This window comes from Cupressus sempervirens, chromosome 10 (genome assembly GCF_028749045.1).
Source record: "Cupressus sempervirens isolate cs-2001-9-10 chromosome 10, ASM2874904v1, whole genome shotgun sequence".
NCBI classification, from domain to species: Eukaryota; Viridiplantae; Streptophyta; class Pinopsida; order Cupressales; family Cupressaceae; genus Cupressus; species Cupressus sempervirens.
This window is the reverse complement of record NC_143127.1, coordinates 531,061,072-531,079,352: the sequence shown is the minus strand read 5'-3', so window position 1 is coordinate 531,079,352 and position 18,281 is coordinate 531,061,072. Positions and strand designations below refer to the sequence as shown.

The 18,281-nt window shown below is 33.8% G+C and overlaps 1 protein-coding gene across 2 annotated transcripts in view; it reads right to left on the bottom strand.

Moving 5' to 3' along the window:
- LOC149534983 (5'-3' exonuclease family protein) overlaps positions 1 to 18,281 on the bottom strand; it is a 76,518-nt gene that overhangs the window by 18,954 nt on the left and 39,283 nt on the right. For both annotated transcript variants that reach the window (XM_089803937.1, XM_089803936.1), the window contains exon 3: positions 11,240 to 11,474. In XM_089803937.1, coding sequence (XP_089660063.1) covers positions 11,240 to 11,474 — 235 coding nt within the window. The remainder of the gene's footprint in view (positions 1 to 11,239; positions 11,475 to 18,281) is intronic.

Sequence of the window (18,281 nt, the reverse complement as noted above, 5' to 3'; positions counted from 1 at the left end):
CCCAACAAATAGTGCAGAAGACCCAGATCTTTCATATCAAATTCAAATGCTGGATCCTATTTGAATTTTACAATAAGATGATCTTCCCCTATTATCAATAAGTCATCAACATATAGAACAAGAATTAGCTTGTCACCATCTGATATTTTGAAGTATCTATTAGGATTAGCTTCCTTTTGGAGTATCCCAGTTTGGTAAGATAACTGTCTATTTTTTCGTACCATGCCCGGGGGGGCTTGTTTAAGGCCATAGAGAGTCTTCTTTAATTTACACACATTTACACACATAGGAGTTTTTGTCATGAGTGACATACCCTTCTAGTTGTTCTAGAGACACTTCTTCATTCAATAACACCAATTAGAAAAGTAGTCTTTACGTCCATTTGATGTATCTTCCATCCTTTAGATGTTACAATAGCAATAATGATTCTTAACTCTGTATTGAGCAACAAGAGCAAATGTCTCTTCATAGTCAATTCCAGCATTTTTGAAAAAATCCCCTTGCAACAAATCTAGCTTTGTGTTTTTCAATATTACCATTCTGGTGCATATTTGATTTTGAATAACCATTAAGAGGAGATAATTGATTTGTCCTTACATCTAGGTACACATCCTAGACATCATTTTTTATTGATATTCTTCAATCATTGCATATTTCCAAGATGGACATGTTAAGGCTTCTTCAATAATTGATGGTTCAGATTTGACGAGTTCATATATAAGAGCAACATAACATGAATGGCTTCTAGTTTCTCACTTTCTCTAAAGATATCATCAGGTGCTACATTATTTTCTTCAATCATCTTTCTTGCCCATAGTGGCCTTTTCTTGTTGTTAGAGATTTCGATATTTTTAGTATTAGATGATAACGGCTCATGATCTTCTACACAATTCTCCCTTTGAATATCAATTGTACGGTTTTCATGTAATTTGTAGTTGGTTCCTCATTTGATTCTTCAAATTTAACATCTTTGCTGATTTCAATAGTTTTTTGTCCTAGAATGTGAACTCTGTAACTTTTAGAGGATTCACTACACCCAACAAATATGTCGTTCTTCCTAGAGGGTTCTAGTTTGAACCTCTTTTCTTGAGGGACATGCATATATATATAGGACAACAAAAATTTCTCAAGTGACTTACATCTCGTTTGTTTCCCGTAAAGGCTTCTTCAAGAGTTATATTCTTTACGATTGAATGAGGACATCTATTTTGGATGTATACAGTTCTATTTAAGGCTTCATCCTAGAATGAGATATGAAGATTTTGATCATGCATCATGGCTTAAGCGGATTCAATGAAAGTTTCTCTTACCCTTTCTGCCACTCCATTCTATTGTGAATTATAAGGTATTGTATACTCCTTAATCCCAACAAAAGTACAAAATTCTTTAAAGTTTTTAGAAATATATTCACCCCCATTGTCACATCTTAAAGTCTTAATATTCTTCCTAGTTTGGTTTTCCACTAAAGCCTTAAATTCTTTGAATTTCAACACTAGTTCATTTAATTCATTAAATTTTAGGAAATAAATCCAAGTTTTCCTTGAATAGTCATCAACAAAAATCTCCCTAAAGAGGGTATTGACATTAGACCACACAAATCAATGTGGATAAGTCCTAATACAACTTTTGATTTATGTTCACTATGAGGAAATTGTAACAATGTGATCCAAAATGTTGATTCAAAAAATTGCACACAATTGAAACCAGAAGCACTAAATATAAATCAAATGGATTGTGGAGAACTGATATTCTTGATTACTCTATTTGTATTTAAGTTACCTCTCAATAATGAATATTGTTGGTTGCTTTAGTCTGAATCCAATTGTTAGTTAAAGCAATCAGGTTTGGAACATTTGAATGATGATAGGGTACAAAAGAGAATATTTTGAACTTGTATATTTGTTAGGTATTATTGAATTCATAATAAACTGTTATTTTGTGAAATAAAGGTATAAGTGAAACCATGAAGGGATTGTTACCTATATGCTGCGTACACTAGGGACACGTCCCTGATTGAAAAGCCAAGGTTTCCGAGACGGGGTTGTCCTCGAGACAGGAGAACAGGTATGAGATGTCCCCTCATCGTCCCCAGTTAGGCAAAAAATGTTGGAGACGTCCTTGGTACTTGAGGACTTCTTGGAGAATAAAAGGGGACGTCCATAAGTCCTCTGACTATACCAGGGACAACATGTCATCCCCGTTTTTTGTGAAGCTTAAATTTTTATTAAATAAAAACGTTATTTTGTTTGTCCCTACTTGGTCATCCAGTTGGCCCAACCCCTCCAATTGCCCTAAAAGGTCAAAAACGACCACATTGTGGTTGTTTTGACATTTGTTTGGTTTTGTCATTTGTTTGATTTTGACACTAGACAAAAATCCTTGGAGTGGTGGAACGAAAATAGTTCTTACTACATCAAATTCATTAATGACAACTTGCTGACAAAAAGGAGGCCCAATCTTTCCCTAAAGGCATGTGGAGGTCAGAGTTCAAAGAGGGGACCCATGATCTTATCACATTGCTTAGCCGCCTAACTGGGCTCAAGGATTCAAATTTTTCATATGCTTTAAGTAAATAGCAATAGGAAGATTACATGTAAAGAGAAATTATTTTGTAATTACAGGATAACGTCTCTATACAATCATCTCATGTAGTCGACTTCCAACCACACTAGGCATGCAACTTTGAATAAGTCAATTAGTTAGTTAGAAGTTTGTTAGAGAATAAGTCAAGGCGGTTGAGGATTTCACCTTTTTCCTCCACCTTTCTCTCTCCTATTTTCCTATATAAAGGAGGGAGCTCATTGTAAATAATTACCTTTTGGTAAGGCAAGAAAATTCTGCCAATTTGAATTGTGCACTGTAAGACTTTGTGCCTCGATGTAAATCAGATTGCTTTCAATAAAAGAGGCAACTTTCTTTCAAACTTTTTGTTGATTCAAGGTGTTATGTGCCCACATTTTTTGAATATTGATTGTGATTTTCAGAGCTTTGATCAAAAGGAATTTAAATTTAATCATGCAGAATTTTAGCTGCCTCTTACATTCAAAGCCAATTTGAACTTTTGAAGACTTTGTGCTATAGGAGGACAAATTGTAATAGATAATAGTGGTTGTAATCACTTAGATTTGAAGAACTTTGGGCATCACTTGTAAGTGATTTTATCGAATTTGAGAGTATCCCAAAAGAGACTTTGTGCTTTACTGGTTATTCTGCTTAAGTCTTCATTTGAGAAAAATACAAAAGACTTTGGGTTCCGGTTTTTGTTTCACAAAATATAAAAATTAAATTGCTACCCCTGGTGTTGTTCTTAAGTCAATTCCAGGGTCACCGGTATTATCATAGCAATAAGACACTTTTTGTTAAGTTAGAAAGTTAAGAGTTATATGAAAATCATTCTTGAAAAAGAGGAATTGTTCAAGAGAACTATCATTTTTGTAATTTCAATTAAGTTCCCGTTGAAGCTACCTACAGTAAGAAGGGAGCTTCCCTTACTACTGAGAGGAGAGATAAATCTCATGAAATGTTGCCTAAAGTCACATTTTTGTAAGTCATAGTCAATGACGTAGAAAATTTTTAGCCAATAGTTTTTGGCAACTCTGCGGGGGTATGATATGCATCTGAAGCATACTTGTACCCTTTTTCATTGTAGTTTTATTTCTTGTAGTTGTTTTAGGTGTTGACCAAGGACATGTAAATGGCACAAGGTCCTTGGGGAAATGCTTTTGTACCATTGAATCTAGCTCCGCCTCTACATGGTCTTCTTGATGGTTTGCGAAAGAATTTTCCCAAATTCTTTGGCGATGGACAACATCTTGATGAACATATTGCTGCCTTCTATATTGTAGGCAGTGTTCATGGTGTTGGATATGAGGACATGTCTGTAAGATAGTTTGTGGAAACTCTTCAAAGCATAGCTACTGACTCTTTTTACCTTTTACCACCACATACTATCACAAGTTGGGCTACTCTCATAGCCAAGTTTGAAGAACGATTTAAACCTCTCTAAGATGTTCATACATTGTTGGCTCAAGCTAAAGAAATCATCTCACATGCCTATGCGTGAATTTGTTGCTTATTTCAACAAACTGACACAAAGACTTCTAGTTTTCGCTCAACCTACAGCTGCGAATTTGAAGTGTTTTGAATGCTCAAATTCCTAAAGTCACTTTTCTATTAAGAAGAGTCGCCTTAGCTACTCTTGCAGCTGCACAAACATTGGTGATTGAAACTTAAGATGATCTTATTCTTGCTGGGAAGATGAGCATTGAGATAAGTGGGCTTGAGGAAAGATATCTTCCTTCAAATTCATTTTCTTCCACCACAAGGATAGATCTTGCAGTGAGATTAGCAAATGAGTTACTTGCCCTCAAAAATCATATAACTCAAGCCATGTCATTCGTTCCTCATGAAGATGTACAAATGAGGCCTCTTCCAATTGTTGCTCATAGTTCTATTGTTGGGAATCAACAAAAGCTAGTTTCACCATCGAAAAAAACTTGCAATTGAGGCACTATTAGTAAAGGGAGCAACACAACATCATGTATTTGAAACTAGTGATCTTGCTATTCTCTTTCAAGAAAAGGAAGAAGACATAGCTGGCGACTCTCATATCTTGATCACGTAGTCTCAAAAGGCCGGTGATGAAAGGTTGAGGAAGGAATTTTTTTCTTCCAATGTTCAAAATCATCATGTCATAAAAGTGGACATTCCAGCAAGTCTTTATCAAGCTGAAAATGATGTATTTGTCCCTCAAGGTAATGAACTTGGGTGACCTTTGCATGAATGCCCAACCCTGCAACTTGAAAAGGAATTTCCCATACACAATAAAGACTTTCCCAAGTCAAAAGTTTGTGAGCAACATACTGAAGTGTGCAATGCAGTCACGTCATTACCAGAAATGTGTTTTCCAATCAGCCTGAAATACAAGTGATTGATGAACCAGTCAAGCAAATTACAATTGGCAAGAAGAGTCCAGAATTTGTTCAATCAAGGGGATGTCCAATCCGACATCTAGCTTGATTGGAGGCCAACAAAAATCTAGACATTCCACATGTATATGAACATGAAGATACCATTGAAGAAGTCAAAGAAGCATGTTTAGTTCAACAGAAGCAGATTCAATTCATGAACCTATCTTGGAGCAGCAATACATATAATTCATCTCAAAAAAGGTGAATTTGATCATCATCAATCATTGACATTTTTTCTCCATTTGTTTGTATTCCATCTATATGAAGTTAGTTGTGTACATGTCATGTACTGCAAGCTGCTAAAAAAGGGTAGCTATTTTGTTGAGCCAGTAAATAGTTTCATCTAAAAACTTGAATTGTTCGTTAGTGTTAATTAGGTAGCTTTTTCTTTGTTTTTAACAAGTGTGCTTGCACAAGTTTGTTTTGTTTTACCTAGGTTCATTTTGTGTTAGTCTTGTCATCCTTTTTGAGTCCTTTTATTTTTAGTTGCCTGATTCTATAACCCAATGGAGTAGATAAAGACACTTAGAGGTTTGGATTCTACATCCTTCATTGTTTCTAAGAACAATCGAGGTACATTCCCTGGTTAAAGCAAGTTTTCCTCAATTTCCTTGAATTATACTCTATGTGATCCTATCTCTGCATTCTTTTTCAAGGTTTCTGTCAAGTTAAATCCGAAATTGTTTTCTAGTAAGAGTTTTTCTTCTCTAACTGAAAACACTAATTTTTTATCAAAATTGTGCATCTTTTCTTTGTTTTTCTTTGTGTTATAAATAGGTTTTACTCTTGTTTTTACCTTAGATGAATAGCCCTTGGAAATCTGCTCGTTTCGAGCTAACTTAGGTCGAAATTGGAGTTTTCTGGCTCAAGCTATACGGGAAATTTGGGGTTTTTCAGGACAATTGCATATCTCGATTAAAAACCTCATAAAAGTAGGGTTTTATTGGTAAAAGCATGATATAAAATTATATTTAATATTTAAAGTGGATATTGTGGTCCATTTTAAATTTCAACTCATTCTAAGTTGATTTGACTACAAGCTTTTATGATTTATGAAAATAACATATTTCAAGACTATTTTTCATGATACTTTATTAAAAACTATAGTTAGACATTAAACTTAATTACATAAGACAAGTTACATGCTTAAAAGTGGGATTTTTTATTACATATTGCATACATCCACATAGAAGTGACTGTGAAATTGAAAACCCATTTCCAATAAATTGTTGGAATACTTTAGAATAACTGAGGGGGGGGGTGTATCAGTTATCCAAGGTCCAAATGTACAAATAATTTTTTTTAATACTTAATAGATTCATATCCATAAAACCATATCATGCATGCATCCATTAGAACATCCAATACCTTAACTTAGTAGGTCATTGTCCTAGGTCAAAATAACTTTGTAGAAATGTAAGCATGAAATACCACAAACTCATTCACACAATTTGACACAAGGATTTACGTGGAAACCCAATTTGGGAAAAACCACCAGTAACATGCTACCAATTTTCACTCTTCTGAAGTGATGCCCTGTTAAAGGTTACAATTCACACTGTTAAATGTGACCTAGTTAAAGGATTTCAATCACCCTATTAGGAATGAGCCTTATTAGAGGACTTTAGAACATTCCATTAGAATGTCACCCAATTAAAGGATTTACAAATGACTGTTAGGTCAACCTTAATCCAAAGGATTTATCGAGACTGATACAATTGTTAGAAAGTAACATCAAGACTTGATCTGATAATAAACACAACTCACTTGCAGATTACAAATCTCTAGTTCAGTCCTCCATTTTGCTTGGCATTCATACTCTTCATCTCTGACATCTTGTTCACCCTTCAAGCGTTCAACCTCTTAAGCCTTCTTGCTTTGTATGCTAATTGCAGTTTCTTCTATTCGGCCACCATATGAAGCAACACCCTAGACTTCTTATCTTCTTTAGATTCTCGCACATGATAATCTTTGCTTCTGGCTTACTATCTCTATAAATAGAGAATTTAGATCTTTTGTCATTTAATTTCAATCGTCCATTTTATGGTTAGGTATTAGGTAAGATTCAAGGAATCTACCCACTTTCCCATTTTAGTCCCTTCTAGAAACTTCTTCTACAATCCTCTTTGAATTGGCCTCAAAACGGTTTATCTTGAATTTTGTGCCACCAACTCATCATAGAAGTCTTCTACACACTTTACACAATTCAAGAAATCAAATTAGTTGGCTCAGATTTGTCAAATCTTCAATTTAACACTTTTCTGTTGTCACTCAGCATCTACACTGTTCACTCGACAATAACAGTCTTCTGATGCTTGGCCAATACTGGGTTGCTCGGCATCAACTGTGTCTTCTCAGCTTGGTCACCACTATTATTTCCCTGATGCTCGGCACTTACTATATTTTTTGACATTCGACACTTACTTTCTGACGCTCGTCACATACTGAATTTTGCTTGACCTGAACTAAGTTTTCTCGGCTTACACTGTTTGCTCAGATAGGCTTAGCTTAAATTACTTTAGCCTTAGCTTAAATTATTGTAGCCTTAAGTAGATCAACAATACATGATATCATTAATGTCTTACTTGGTCTTAGTGCTCCTTTTATACACCAAATAACTCAACCTTTCCTTAGGTACTCTTGTTATCTTATCTTTTCAAATCCTCTTCATCAATCAAACAAATGATAGCATTCAAACCAAAAAGCAATTGTCTCACCAACAAGCAATAGGTTTGACATCATTGACAAAATTATAATTGTTCCATGATAGGTTTCACACTTGAAACAATCTCTTTTCAACAATCTCCCTCTTTGGCATTGATGGCAAACCAATACCAACAACAATACCAAAAAGAAAATTAATATCTTTGAGATCTCCCCCTCTATCAATATGTGCTTGTGCCTCTTTCTTTTTCTTTCTCTAATCTGATCTTTCTAATATCTCCCTTAACCTTATATCTCCTTTGAACTCTCTCTACTATCTCCCTCTTTCTTATATCTCCCTATTTGACAACAATGCCAAAGACTTGTCATCTATTCATGCAGATATAATCAATTCAGGTTTTCCCTTTGTCACCTTGCATGTGACTGTAAATCTTCTGATTCAGCTCCTTGATTACTTTAGGCAACTCCTAAAGTAAGATTCACTATGTCAACTTTTAAAATATGACATTCTACTTAGTTGATTCAGAGCACTACTCTTGCTTCTTAAGTAGCTTTAGATAGGGGTATCACCCCTAGTTTACCTCTAAGATATTCATATGCTTCCTTAGGTAAAGCTTTTGTGAATATATTAGCTATCTGTTCTTTTGTATTCACATATTCCATTCTCACTTCTTTGTCTTGAACCAACTCTCTCAAGTAATGATACTTGATTGCAATGTGCTTTTTCTTTGTGTGCATCATAGGATTCTTTGATATGTTTATAACACTTGTATTGTCACAATAAAGTACCAAAGGTTCAGAATTTTCTTCATTCCTTTGAGTAACTGTTTGATCCATACCACATTTGTACAATTCACTACAGCAGCCACATATTCAGCTTCAGCAGTAGATTGTGATATACAATTTTGTTTCTTATTGGTCCAAGTGACCAATCTCTTTCTTAAGAAAAATGCTTCACCACTTGTACTTTTTCTATCATCAATGTTTTCAGCCCAATCAACATCTGTATAGGCTCTTAATTCAAACTTATCATTCTTCTTGTAGTATAGACCATAGTCTTTTGTTCCTTTCAAGTATCTCATGATCCTTTTAACAGCAATCAAATGATTCTCCTTAAGATTTACAGAAAACCTTGTAACAATCCCAACAGCTAATGCAATGTCAGGTCTGCTATGAATTACATATTGCAATTTGTCAATCATAGACCTATACAATGTTTGATTTGCTTCAGCAGAATCATCAAACTTAAAAATAAGATAGTTATTTTTTGATATATAACTATAAAAAATTATAATCATATACATTAAAACCTAAAAAATATGGATCGTGACAAAGCTGAATCTACTTGGTTAACCTGTCGATTTCAAACAGATGTTTGCACCTGCAGTCTGGTAAATGGATAACATTTACAGTTAGCAGTCTATCGTTGTCTGGTCGAAGTCTTCAAATGTCAAAAAATGCCGCTCTAATCAAAATCTGCCACTGTCTGTGCAATGTAGTGTGTTTGCAAACCTAAATGCGTAACCTGGGTCCGCGAATTTATTCTTAACATATTTTACATTTTAAGTATTTGTCGTTGACTCATTCAACATGTTTTTTCTCCTCTTACCTGCGTGATCTTGCAATATTTTTGTCATTGAACGTCGCAATTTTTAGGGGAGTATTGTTGCCGAATAGTGAGGCATTTATATTAGTGGACATGTGATTGGCGATATATAGCAATTTTTGTGATTAATCACAGGTTTTTTAAACCATGGTGTTAAGTGGGTTTTTAATATGTATTTCAATATTTTAAACTTATTAATTAATGGAAATGGGAAAATCTAACTCATTTACATATGTTGTTGCCTGTATAAGTTTATTTTAATTACATTAATGAATATAAATGGGGTTTTTCTAACCCATTATATATACATCTTTTAAAATTGCTACTTAATGGACTTTTTAGGTTAAAATACTTAGTTACCGATTCGGATGTGGATGCGGGATGCAGGATTTTTTGGGGAGGGGATGCATATGCATATGGGTGTGTGTGTGTGTGTGTGTGTGTGTGTGTGTGTATAAAGAAATGAAAGAAATATACAAAATTAAAACATTTTATGGTATGATACTTGTAACTTCACCAACACATATTCACTAAGATTATAAACCATATCATATACATCTATATTCACAATTCAAATGCAAATCAGCAAATCATCACAATTACAAAATCAAAATATAGTTCATCATTCAATGTTTACCAATCTGAATCTAAATCATATAGATTCGTAGAAAAATCCTAATCATCTCTTTCAAAGATCGTTTTAGGACTTAGAAGCAAGAAATAGGTTGAAAGATGTATTTCCTCATGTTTTAATAGAGTGGCAAAGATTAAAAATCCGGGCTTTTCAGCTATCTGTGCCTGTGGAGGCAATTGGAGGCACTTCGATGCTCAAGGAAGTTGGCTGGAAGCCACTTCCAGCCAGCTTCCACCCGAATCCGCTTCTGATTGCATCCACCTCTGTCTTTGCAGGTATGAAGCACGAATCGATATCCAAGTTAAAATACATGTTTTAATAACATGTAAATGCACTAGGTGGCAATTTTGGAACCAATAGCATGTGTATGTAATATTTAAAAACCCATTTCACTTAGCCTAAGCCAAACTGCATATTTTTAAGACTCACGTAAATGGTCATGAAAAATGTGTTTTTAATGACTTATATTTTCACTAAAGCATGGTGGCTTTTTTTGGATCAATGACATGTCTTTAAAAAACATGCAAATGGCTCTAAGAAGTGTGTTTTGAACTAAATCACTATCCTAAAGGGTAAGTGGCAAAATTTGGATGAAATCATGTATTTTTTATACATGCATTTGGTCCTAAAAAAGGTGTTTTTCTCTTCAAGGCTGAGAGTGGCGATTTTATTAATGAAAGCATGCATTTTGGTATGTGTGTTTACCTTCCAAAAATAAATTAAAACAAAAAGCTTTATTTTGTTTGTCCCTACTTGGTAGTCTAGTGGGCCCCACCTCTCCAAATGCCCTAAAGGTCAAAAACAACCATTGTGATTGTTTTGACAGTTGTTTCATTTTGCAAGAAGAGGAGGTGATTTTTTTGCTTCCATGGTGGCAAAGATAGAATAGGAGCAGCAATCTGCTTCATTTTTCTATATTTTGTTTTCTATGTTGAACTTGAACATGGTGATGAAACTTTATGGCAACCTTCTAGCCTTTGGGTATATTTAGATTTCCAGATTTTTATGATATTTTTCATTGCTAAACTTATACGTAAATATTTTTGTTCACTTATTGATATGCATATTGACAATTGAGTACTAAAAATGGTTATTATTTCCTAGATGGCATTCAAATGGTGCATGTTAAGGTTCTATAATGTTTAAATGACATGCTTTGTGCTTAGTTTCATATGAATAACATGTATATTTGCAAAATTTCAGTGTATATATTAAAATTTCCTTATACATAAGGTGTATGTTAAGGTTCTATAATATTTAAATGCTATGATTCAAGTGTATTAATTTTTTACGTCCAAAGCACTATAGAAAATAACATTACATTTAATTGAAACTAAAAAATTTATAATTAGAGCAGCAGCTTACGGAGGCTTAAATCAGTACTAGGGTCGCATTCATGTTGTGCCATGTAATGTTTTAAGGTGTAGAAAGACCAGCGTTTAACATCTGATCTTGGCATCAGTAATTGAACATTTTCAGAAATTAATTGCTTGAAATCCTTATCTGGGGATGCAATAATAGCTTTCAATCCTCTTTGCAAAACTTGATCTACTAGCGTAGCTACCACATCATCTGCTTCAGCATCTTCAATTTTTATAACCTGAGATACAAAAGTATAGACAATGTCACACACGAGCATATTAACTGCAACGAGATCTATAAAAAAGCACAAGGGATCTTGGTACAAAAATAAAATTATATTTATGTTCAGATCATCAAATGGAGCCTCACAATAATTAATCAGACAGAATTTTGAGGAATTCCAGAACCAAATATACCTCAAACTAGAACTAGAAAGACATAAAGCTTAAAAAGATGACCCTAAGTTTACCCAAATCGGTGAAGCCAAAAAAAATATCAATATATAGAGATGCCATAAAATAAGAAACATCTCACAAACAGACAAGCCTCTAGCTAACCAGCACAAATGGACCAATAAAGAGTCTAGATGACCTTAGAAGAAAAGGGCTAGCTGAAAAATCTTGAGACGAAGCTGGGGGTCCACATTCTCTTACCATCTAAAGCAAACAATTTTCCAGATATAGAATGAATATACTAGAACTGCAAACTGCACCTTGAGGGATATTTATAACAGATGGATAATGACTACCATGCACCTAGAATCATACTAGAAGTCTGATTTACTTACATGCTCAGAATATTTACATGTGGAAAACTTCCTAGAGGTTTCCTCTAAGTAGAAGAGAATAACTAAGTAAACGCTTTCTCTTGTAGGTTGAATATGCTCTTCGCACAAATTACCTACTAAATAGCTAAGAAACTGGCTGTTTAGGGAACTTTTAATAATGCAGCATGATCACAAGGAGAGAAATGATTTGATAGATGTTGAATCAATAAGGAGCTAAGAAAGGGTCAGCAAACTTGAAGAATTCTTTAAAAATATTTTGTTGTACCCTATCCCTAGTTCTATTACATTAAGAAAATGTCTTTGGTTGCAATGTTCTTGTTGGGTGGCAATTTTATAAGTCACTGCGATCACAACTTACAAAACTATGGATATTTTGCAACCGATAGTTTTGAGAATCAATTGTAAAACACTGCTCACAACCACAGCATGTGAGACACAGTCTATCCTACTTCTTAGTGAACGCTCCCCTCTCATATTACTATTGAAATCAACACAACACTTAACTACTTATTTACACTAAGCTAAATCAGGGAGGGACATTCATCCTATTCTTTTATGTCAGAATAGATGTTATTATTACAATGCAATCTTACAGAAATAGTGCAGTTCACTTACAAAGCATCTGTCGGAGCAATAATTCCAATAAACAGAAGATTACAGGATGTAAGAATAATCTTCAGCACACCAACATTTTATGTAACCAAGAAACTAAAGAAACCTCAAAGTCTTTTCCTAGATCCTTATGAGATTTTGAGAACAAGAATGGAACACGTGCAGCTCAAAGTTTCTAGCACATATTTCACCATGCATGCACTGATCCAGGTGGAAATAGAAAGGTCGCCATGTTTATAGTCTCAGAATCTCTCAAACTCAGTATCATTGCAAAGAGCTCAAACAAATGGACCTGGTGCAACTAGATTGAGTGAAAAAGGAGCTCGTACACGGAACTTATGCTCGGTCAAAGGTTTGGTCAAACAAGTGTATCAAAGATTGAATAGAAAAAGGTGAAAAAATAGACTGTCTTATATCCAAGAAAAAAACACCAAATTGTAATGCCTGCCATGCTGATTTCAGAACCATGTTTTGTTTCAAAAAAGAGTCTATATGAAGAGAAGTTATGGCCTGTCAAAGTTACCCAAATAAGGGTTCGTTGGATGACATCAGCATGATGTCAGTAGTATGTACAGATGATGTGACATGCTGACTCTGCGAGTTTGACCAGGCAGAATTGACATGTGGCAGCCTTATGATGATGTTATATGACAAGTGACATCCAAGTTGACAAGGTGATGTGGCACAGCCAACAAATGGTTAATTGCCATGTGAGCCAACTAGGTGGCACCATGTGGCAAACCAGTGTTTGAACAGATTCTATTTTCAAAAAATTTGTTTTGTGGGGTTTGAACACTAAACCTCCAACTTTCGATTCACACAGTCCACCAATGCACAAAGTAGGGTGGTTACACTACTTTTGGAAGCCTGGTCAATTTGTTACAACGGCAACTTACTTACATAAAAAGTGGTAGATCAGATTTGAACCACTGAACACCTCTTTACCAAAAGAGTTGTCAATCGCTACACCATTCAAAGGGATTTATTATTATTGAGCGGCATTTGTCATTTTAAGTGTGTTTATCAGAAAACCCTATTAAATAAGGGTTATTTTTAACAAATAAACTAACCCCCAATATAAGCGTATACCCAACCAATAAAGGATTTTGTTAAAGGCTCAAGCATTATGCATCATTATTTAAAAACATTAAAGGGCTACGTTTGTTATTCTATTATCAACCCCTGTTTTTATGAGTAAAAATATGTTTAGGGGAGTTATTAGTTATTGTAAATAAGAAAAATGGTTATTATATTGGTTATATGGTTTTGAGTCAAATATAGCCAAAATCAAGTAAAAAAGGAGTATTTTTTTTCCTTTGTACAAGGAAGTTAGACTTGGAGAATTTTTTTAATTCTTGAGAGGGGAAATTCTGACATGTAATTCTTCGAGAGAATTTAAGAAAGAAGAATTTGTGTGACAGAGTACATGGTGTTTACTAAACCAAGGATTGTAAGAAATGAGACTCTAAAGGCTTGGAGCTTGGATTTTATAACAAACCATTTTCATTGGCAGATTTAATAAAAAGGTCCTCAAACTTCATTATCAAGTGTTCACATCTTCTCTTCTATCTCTCTCTTCTTCTTGTAATTCTTTCAAATTTTTTTTGTTTCCTCTTTTATGTAATTAACGCAAAGTTAATTTAAAGTATTTAAAGCACAACTCTCCTTGTAATTTCAACAATTAAAATACATAACTACACAATTGCTACCTAGATCAGTAAATTAAAATTGTAATTTGGATTAAGTTATAAAACTTGTAAATCCTAGTTTACAGATGATGCACAAATTGAGAAAATAAAAGCAGCACAAAGCCTATTCGATAACTCGTTGTTTGTGTTGTAGAATAGCTTCAAATTTAACAAGTAGCTCAAAATTTGTAAGACAAAATTTGGAAAAAAAAAACTATAACTCCAAACACAATATGCAGCTTAAAGTCTACAAAGTTAAGTTCAAACCCCTCTTGAACAAAGCACCAAAACTCACAATCAACTCATGAAAATGTCATCACATAGCATTTTGGATTGGCACAAAGTCTCAAAACAACTTGCCTCTTTTACTGAAAGCAATCTAATTTGCATCTAAGCTCAAAGTCTTAAAGTGCATATACAAACTAGCAAAGTTTTCTTGTACAGCCAAAAGATTAAAAAATACAATGAGGTTTGTTCCTATATAAAGGTGAGGGGTTGAGAGAGAAAGGTGGGAGAAACTTAAAAAACTTTGACCTATTCCCTAAGTTTGTCCTATTCCCTAACTAACCTTAACCTATTTTCTAACTAACTTTGACCTATTCAAACTACAAGTCCTAATGTACTTGACCTACAAATTGATTACATGCAATGAATTTACAGGTGAAAAAATCACTTGCGATTACAACTTTGTTGTCCTGCATTTTGTCAACACAAAATGTAGGTAACAGTACGAAACTTTTTCAAGCTTAGTTTCGCATTTCTCTGAGTTTAATTCGTTATTTAATTGGTTAGTATTGATCAACCAATCGGTACCAATTGATACAATGAATCTTTTTATTGAAGGCCTTTGTCAAGTTTTTTTTGTTTTGCTTTTTGTCGAGCCTTTGCTTGATTTTTGAAGCCTTCAAAGTCCGTTTTTTTCTTTTGAGTTTTTCTCATGTCATGCCTTTCGTTTTCCCCTTCGATTCGGTCTAACCTAGAGGTTAATTAGAGTTGTTAGTCAAGAGATATGGTCATTTTAGTGCCTCAACAGTGGACATTTTAGGTGCAACAGCACGAATAAAAAATATGATGTTATATTTTCATTTTGACATTCACTTTTTGAAAATATAACATTTTACTCACTTTTTGTTATGTTTTGAAGTTACTTTTTATTTAAATTTATAACTTAAAGTGACTCTAGTGCACTTTATGTTATAATTTTAAGTTGAGTTACTTTTTAATTTTTCACTTAAAGTGACTATAGAACTATATAGTTACTTTTTAAATTTTTTATTTTTAAATCAAATACTTATATAAATGTCACTTTAATATAATGTTTATGTATTATATTGATTAATATGATGCATAAATGTTATTTTTGACTCATATTGATGACATTTTTATAAAATTAAGTGAAATACATAACTTAAATGCCTCAAAGTGGACTCTTTATGTGCAAATGCATATAAAAATCTATAAAAAGTGGAAACTTTTCATGCTATTGCACCTAAAAATTTACTTCAAGGATACTTTCCATGCCATTACATCAAATGCTTGTAAAAGTGGACCTTTTTGATGCAATGACATGAAAAGTTGAGTTTTTATGCTTGTGCATCAAAAAGGTGAGATATGTTTATAAAATATGTAAGTGACTCCAAAAAGTGAGATTTTAGAGACTTGCACATTTTAAAATATGTAATAAGCTTCAAAAAGTGAGATTATGTCTCAAGACATATTTTAAAACATGTAATGGACTCTAAAAGGTCCTCTTTTGCCTTCTAACATGTTTTAAAATATGTAATGAACATAAAAATGTCCTATTATGTGAAGAAAACATATTCTTGCTCCAAAAACTTTCAATTTTGCTCATAACTTTTGATTTTCTCCATAGATTTGAATGAAATCAGTTGCATTCATCATGTTTTGGAGAGGTGATCATTTTGCCCTCATCAAAAATCAAGTTATTGCACCCAATAACGTGTTTGAAATTCCCAAGCTAGGGCATGTTGTTTGTATAAAACTCCATAAATCTTCAAAGTTTGATCACATTTTTGTATGAAATCAAATCATTTTGGCCCTATTTGCTAATTACATCACATAGTGATCACCATTTTTGTGTTTAAACATCAAATCATTTTGTTTGGAAGATCACGTTTTTTGCTTGGAGAAACACGTTTTTGCTTAAAATACCCGAAAAATTGGGAGTTTAATCCACTTTTATGTGTTTTAAAGCAACTTTTTTGCATTTGGATCCATGTATATGCATTTGGGAAAGTTGTTTTTGCATTTACAAGTCAAAAATGACTTTAAAATATGCATTTTTTAGTCACGTTTTTGCAAAAACGGCCCAGATTTTTGAATTAAAAAATCATATTTTTGTTTAAAAAACTCAAAAAGTTGCATTTTCAGCCCATACATTTGATCAAAAGGGTTTTTTTTGAGTTTTAAATGCATGATATTGTTTTTGGAGACCATTTATTTGGCACTTTCATGTCAAATCCGACCATTGAATGTCCATTACATGCAAGTGCGGAAAAAGTCAAAAGGATGTTTGAAAATCAGGATTTAAGGGAGAATTGGTCTTAAGACTATAAAACTTGCTATTTTAGCTCTTCTCCTTCATTTTTGGCATATATTCTTCATGTAAGTGGAGCTCTTCTTTCATGCATTTTAATTCGTGCTTATCCTTGCTGATTTTATGCATGAAATCGTTGAATGGATGCCATTTGTAAGAATTTTTGCCTTTTAAAGTTCATTTTTCCTTTAAATATGAAGTTTTCTTTCATTTTGATGTTTTTGGTTCTTCCCCAAGTTCCAAATTCGAATTTCATCTTTGGAGTGCATTGCATCTTGGCATGTTTTGAGTTGTTTTCAAAGGTATGTTCTTTTTCTTTTGTTTTAGTTTTGTGTGCTTGTTGCCGGTTTTTCTCCATTTTGGAGAAGTTGCAAGTTTTTTCCCAAAAACTTGTTTTTCCTTCATTACATGCGAAAGCATTATCATTTCATTTTTTTTCACATTCTGTTTCCATGTCATTACATCTCACATTTCATCTGACAAATCCAATTACATGTTTTTCATCCCATTCGCCATCCGCATATGCATGTCATCCCATTTTCCGTTTCCATTTTCATCCATCTCATTTTTCGCTTCCATTCGCACGACACGATTATACGAAATGTCTTACATGTAATTGCATCCAAAAGGTCCAATTTTGACTAAAAGTCACTTTTTGTAAAGTCAAAAAGATGTCATTTTCCCCTCTCCATATGCATTCACACTTCCATGAGAAAATACATGTTTCCGTATCTTTCCATGCTTTCTATCTTAGTCTTCATCTGCATATGCATGTAAAGCGTATCTTTCACTCACACTTGCATTTCATTTCACCCTCCACCTTCCGTTACATATTGCATTTACATGTAATCCATTTTTCGTGCAGTGACATCTTGAAAGCCCAAGTCACTTTTTGAAAATCGGCAATCTCCATTTACACACATTCCCATGCGCTAAGCACTTTACTTCAAAAAAAAAAAAGTTAAAAGTGCTGATGGAAAGTTGTTTCGAGTGTACATCCGAACATCGTCAAGAAGGTTTTCAAAGTGTCAAAGACTCCAATTTGCGCTGACTTGCATTACATCTTTGACATACACATGTAACTCGCATTACATGTAATTACACTTTTTCATGTAATGCATCTTCTCCAACTACAAACATGAAAGAAGAAAGAAGACGGAAGAGAAAAGAACAATTCTGAAAGGCCTTGTACTTGACGATGCAATCCTAGATGATAACAGGATTGGGAGTTCCTGTACCTTGTACTGCTGCATTCATGTTGATAACCATAGTGTTGCGTCTTTCGACAACCTCTAGCTCTCTTTGATGAATTGTCCATTATCATGTGGAAACTTGATGTGATCCATCTTTTCTCGCTCAAGTTGTCGTGAATTCTCCTTTGTAGATCAGCACAAACTGGAG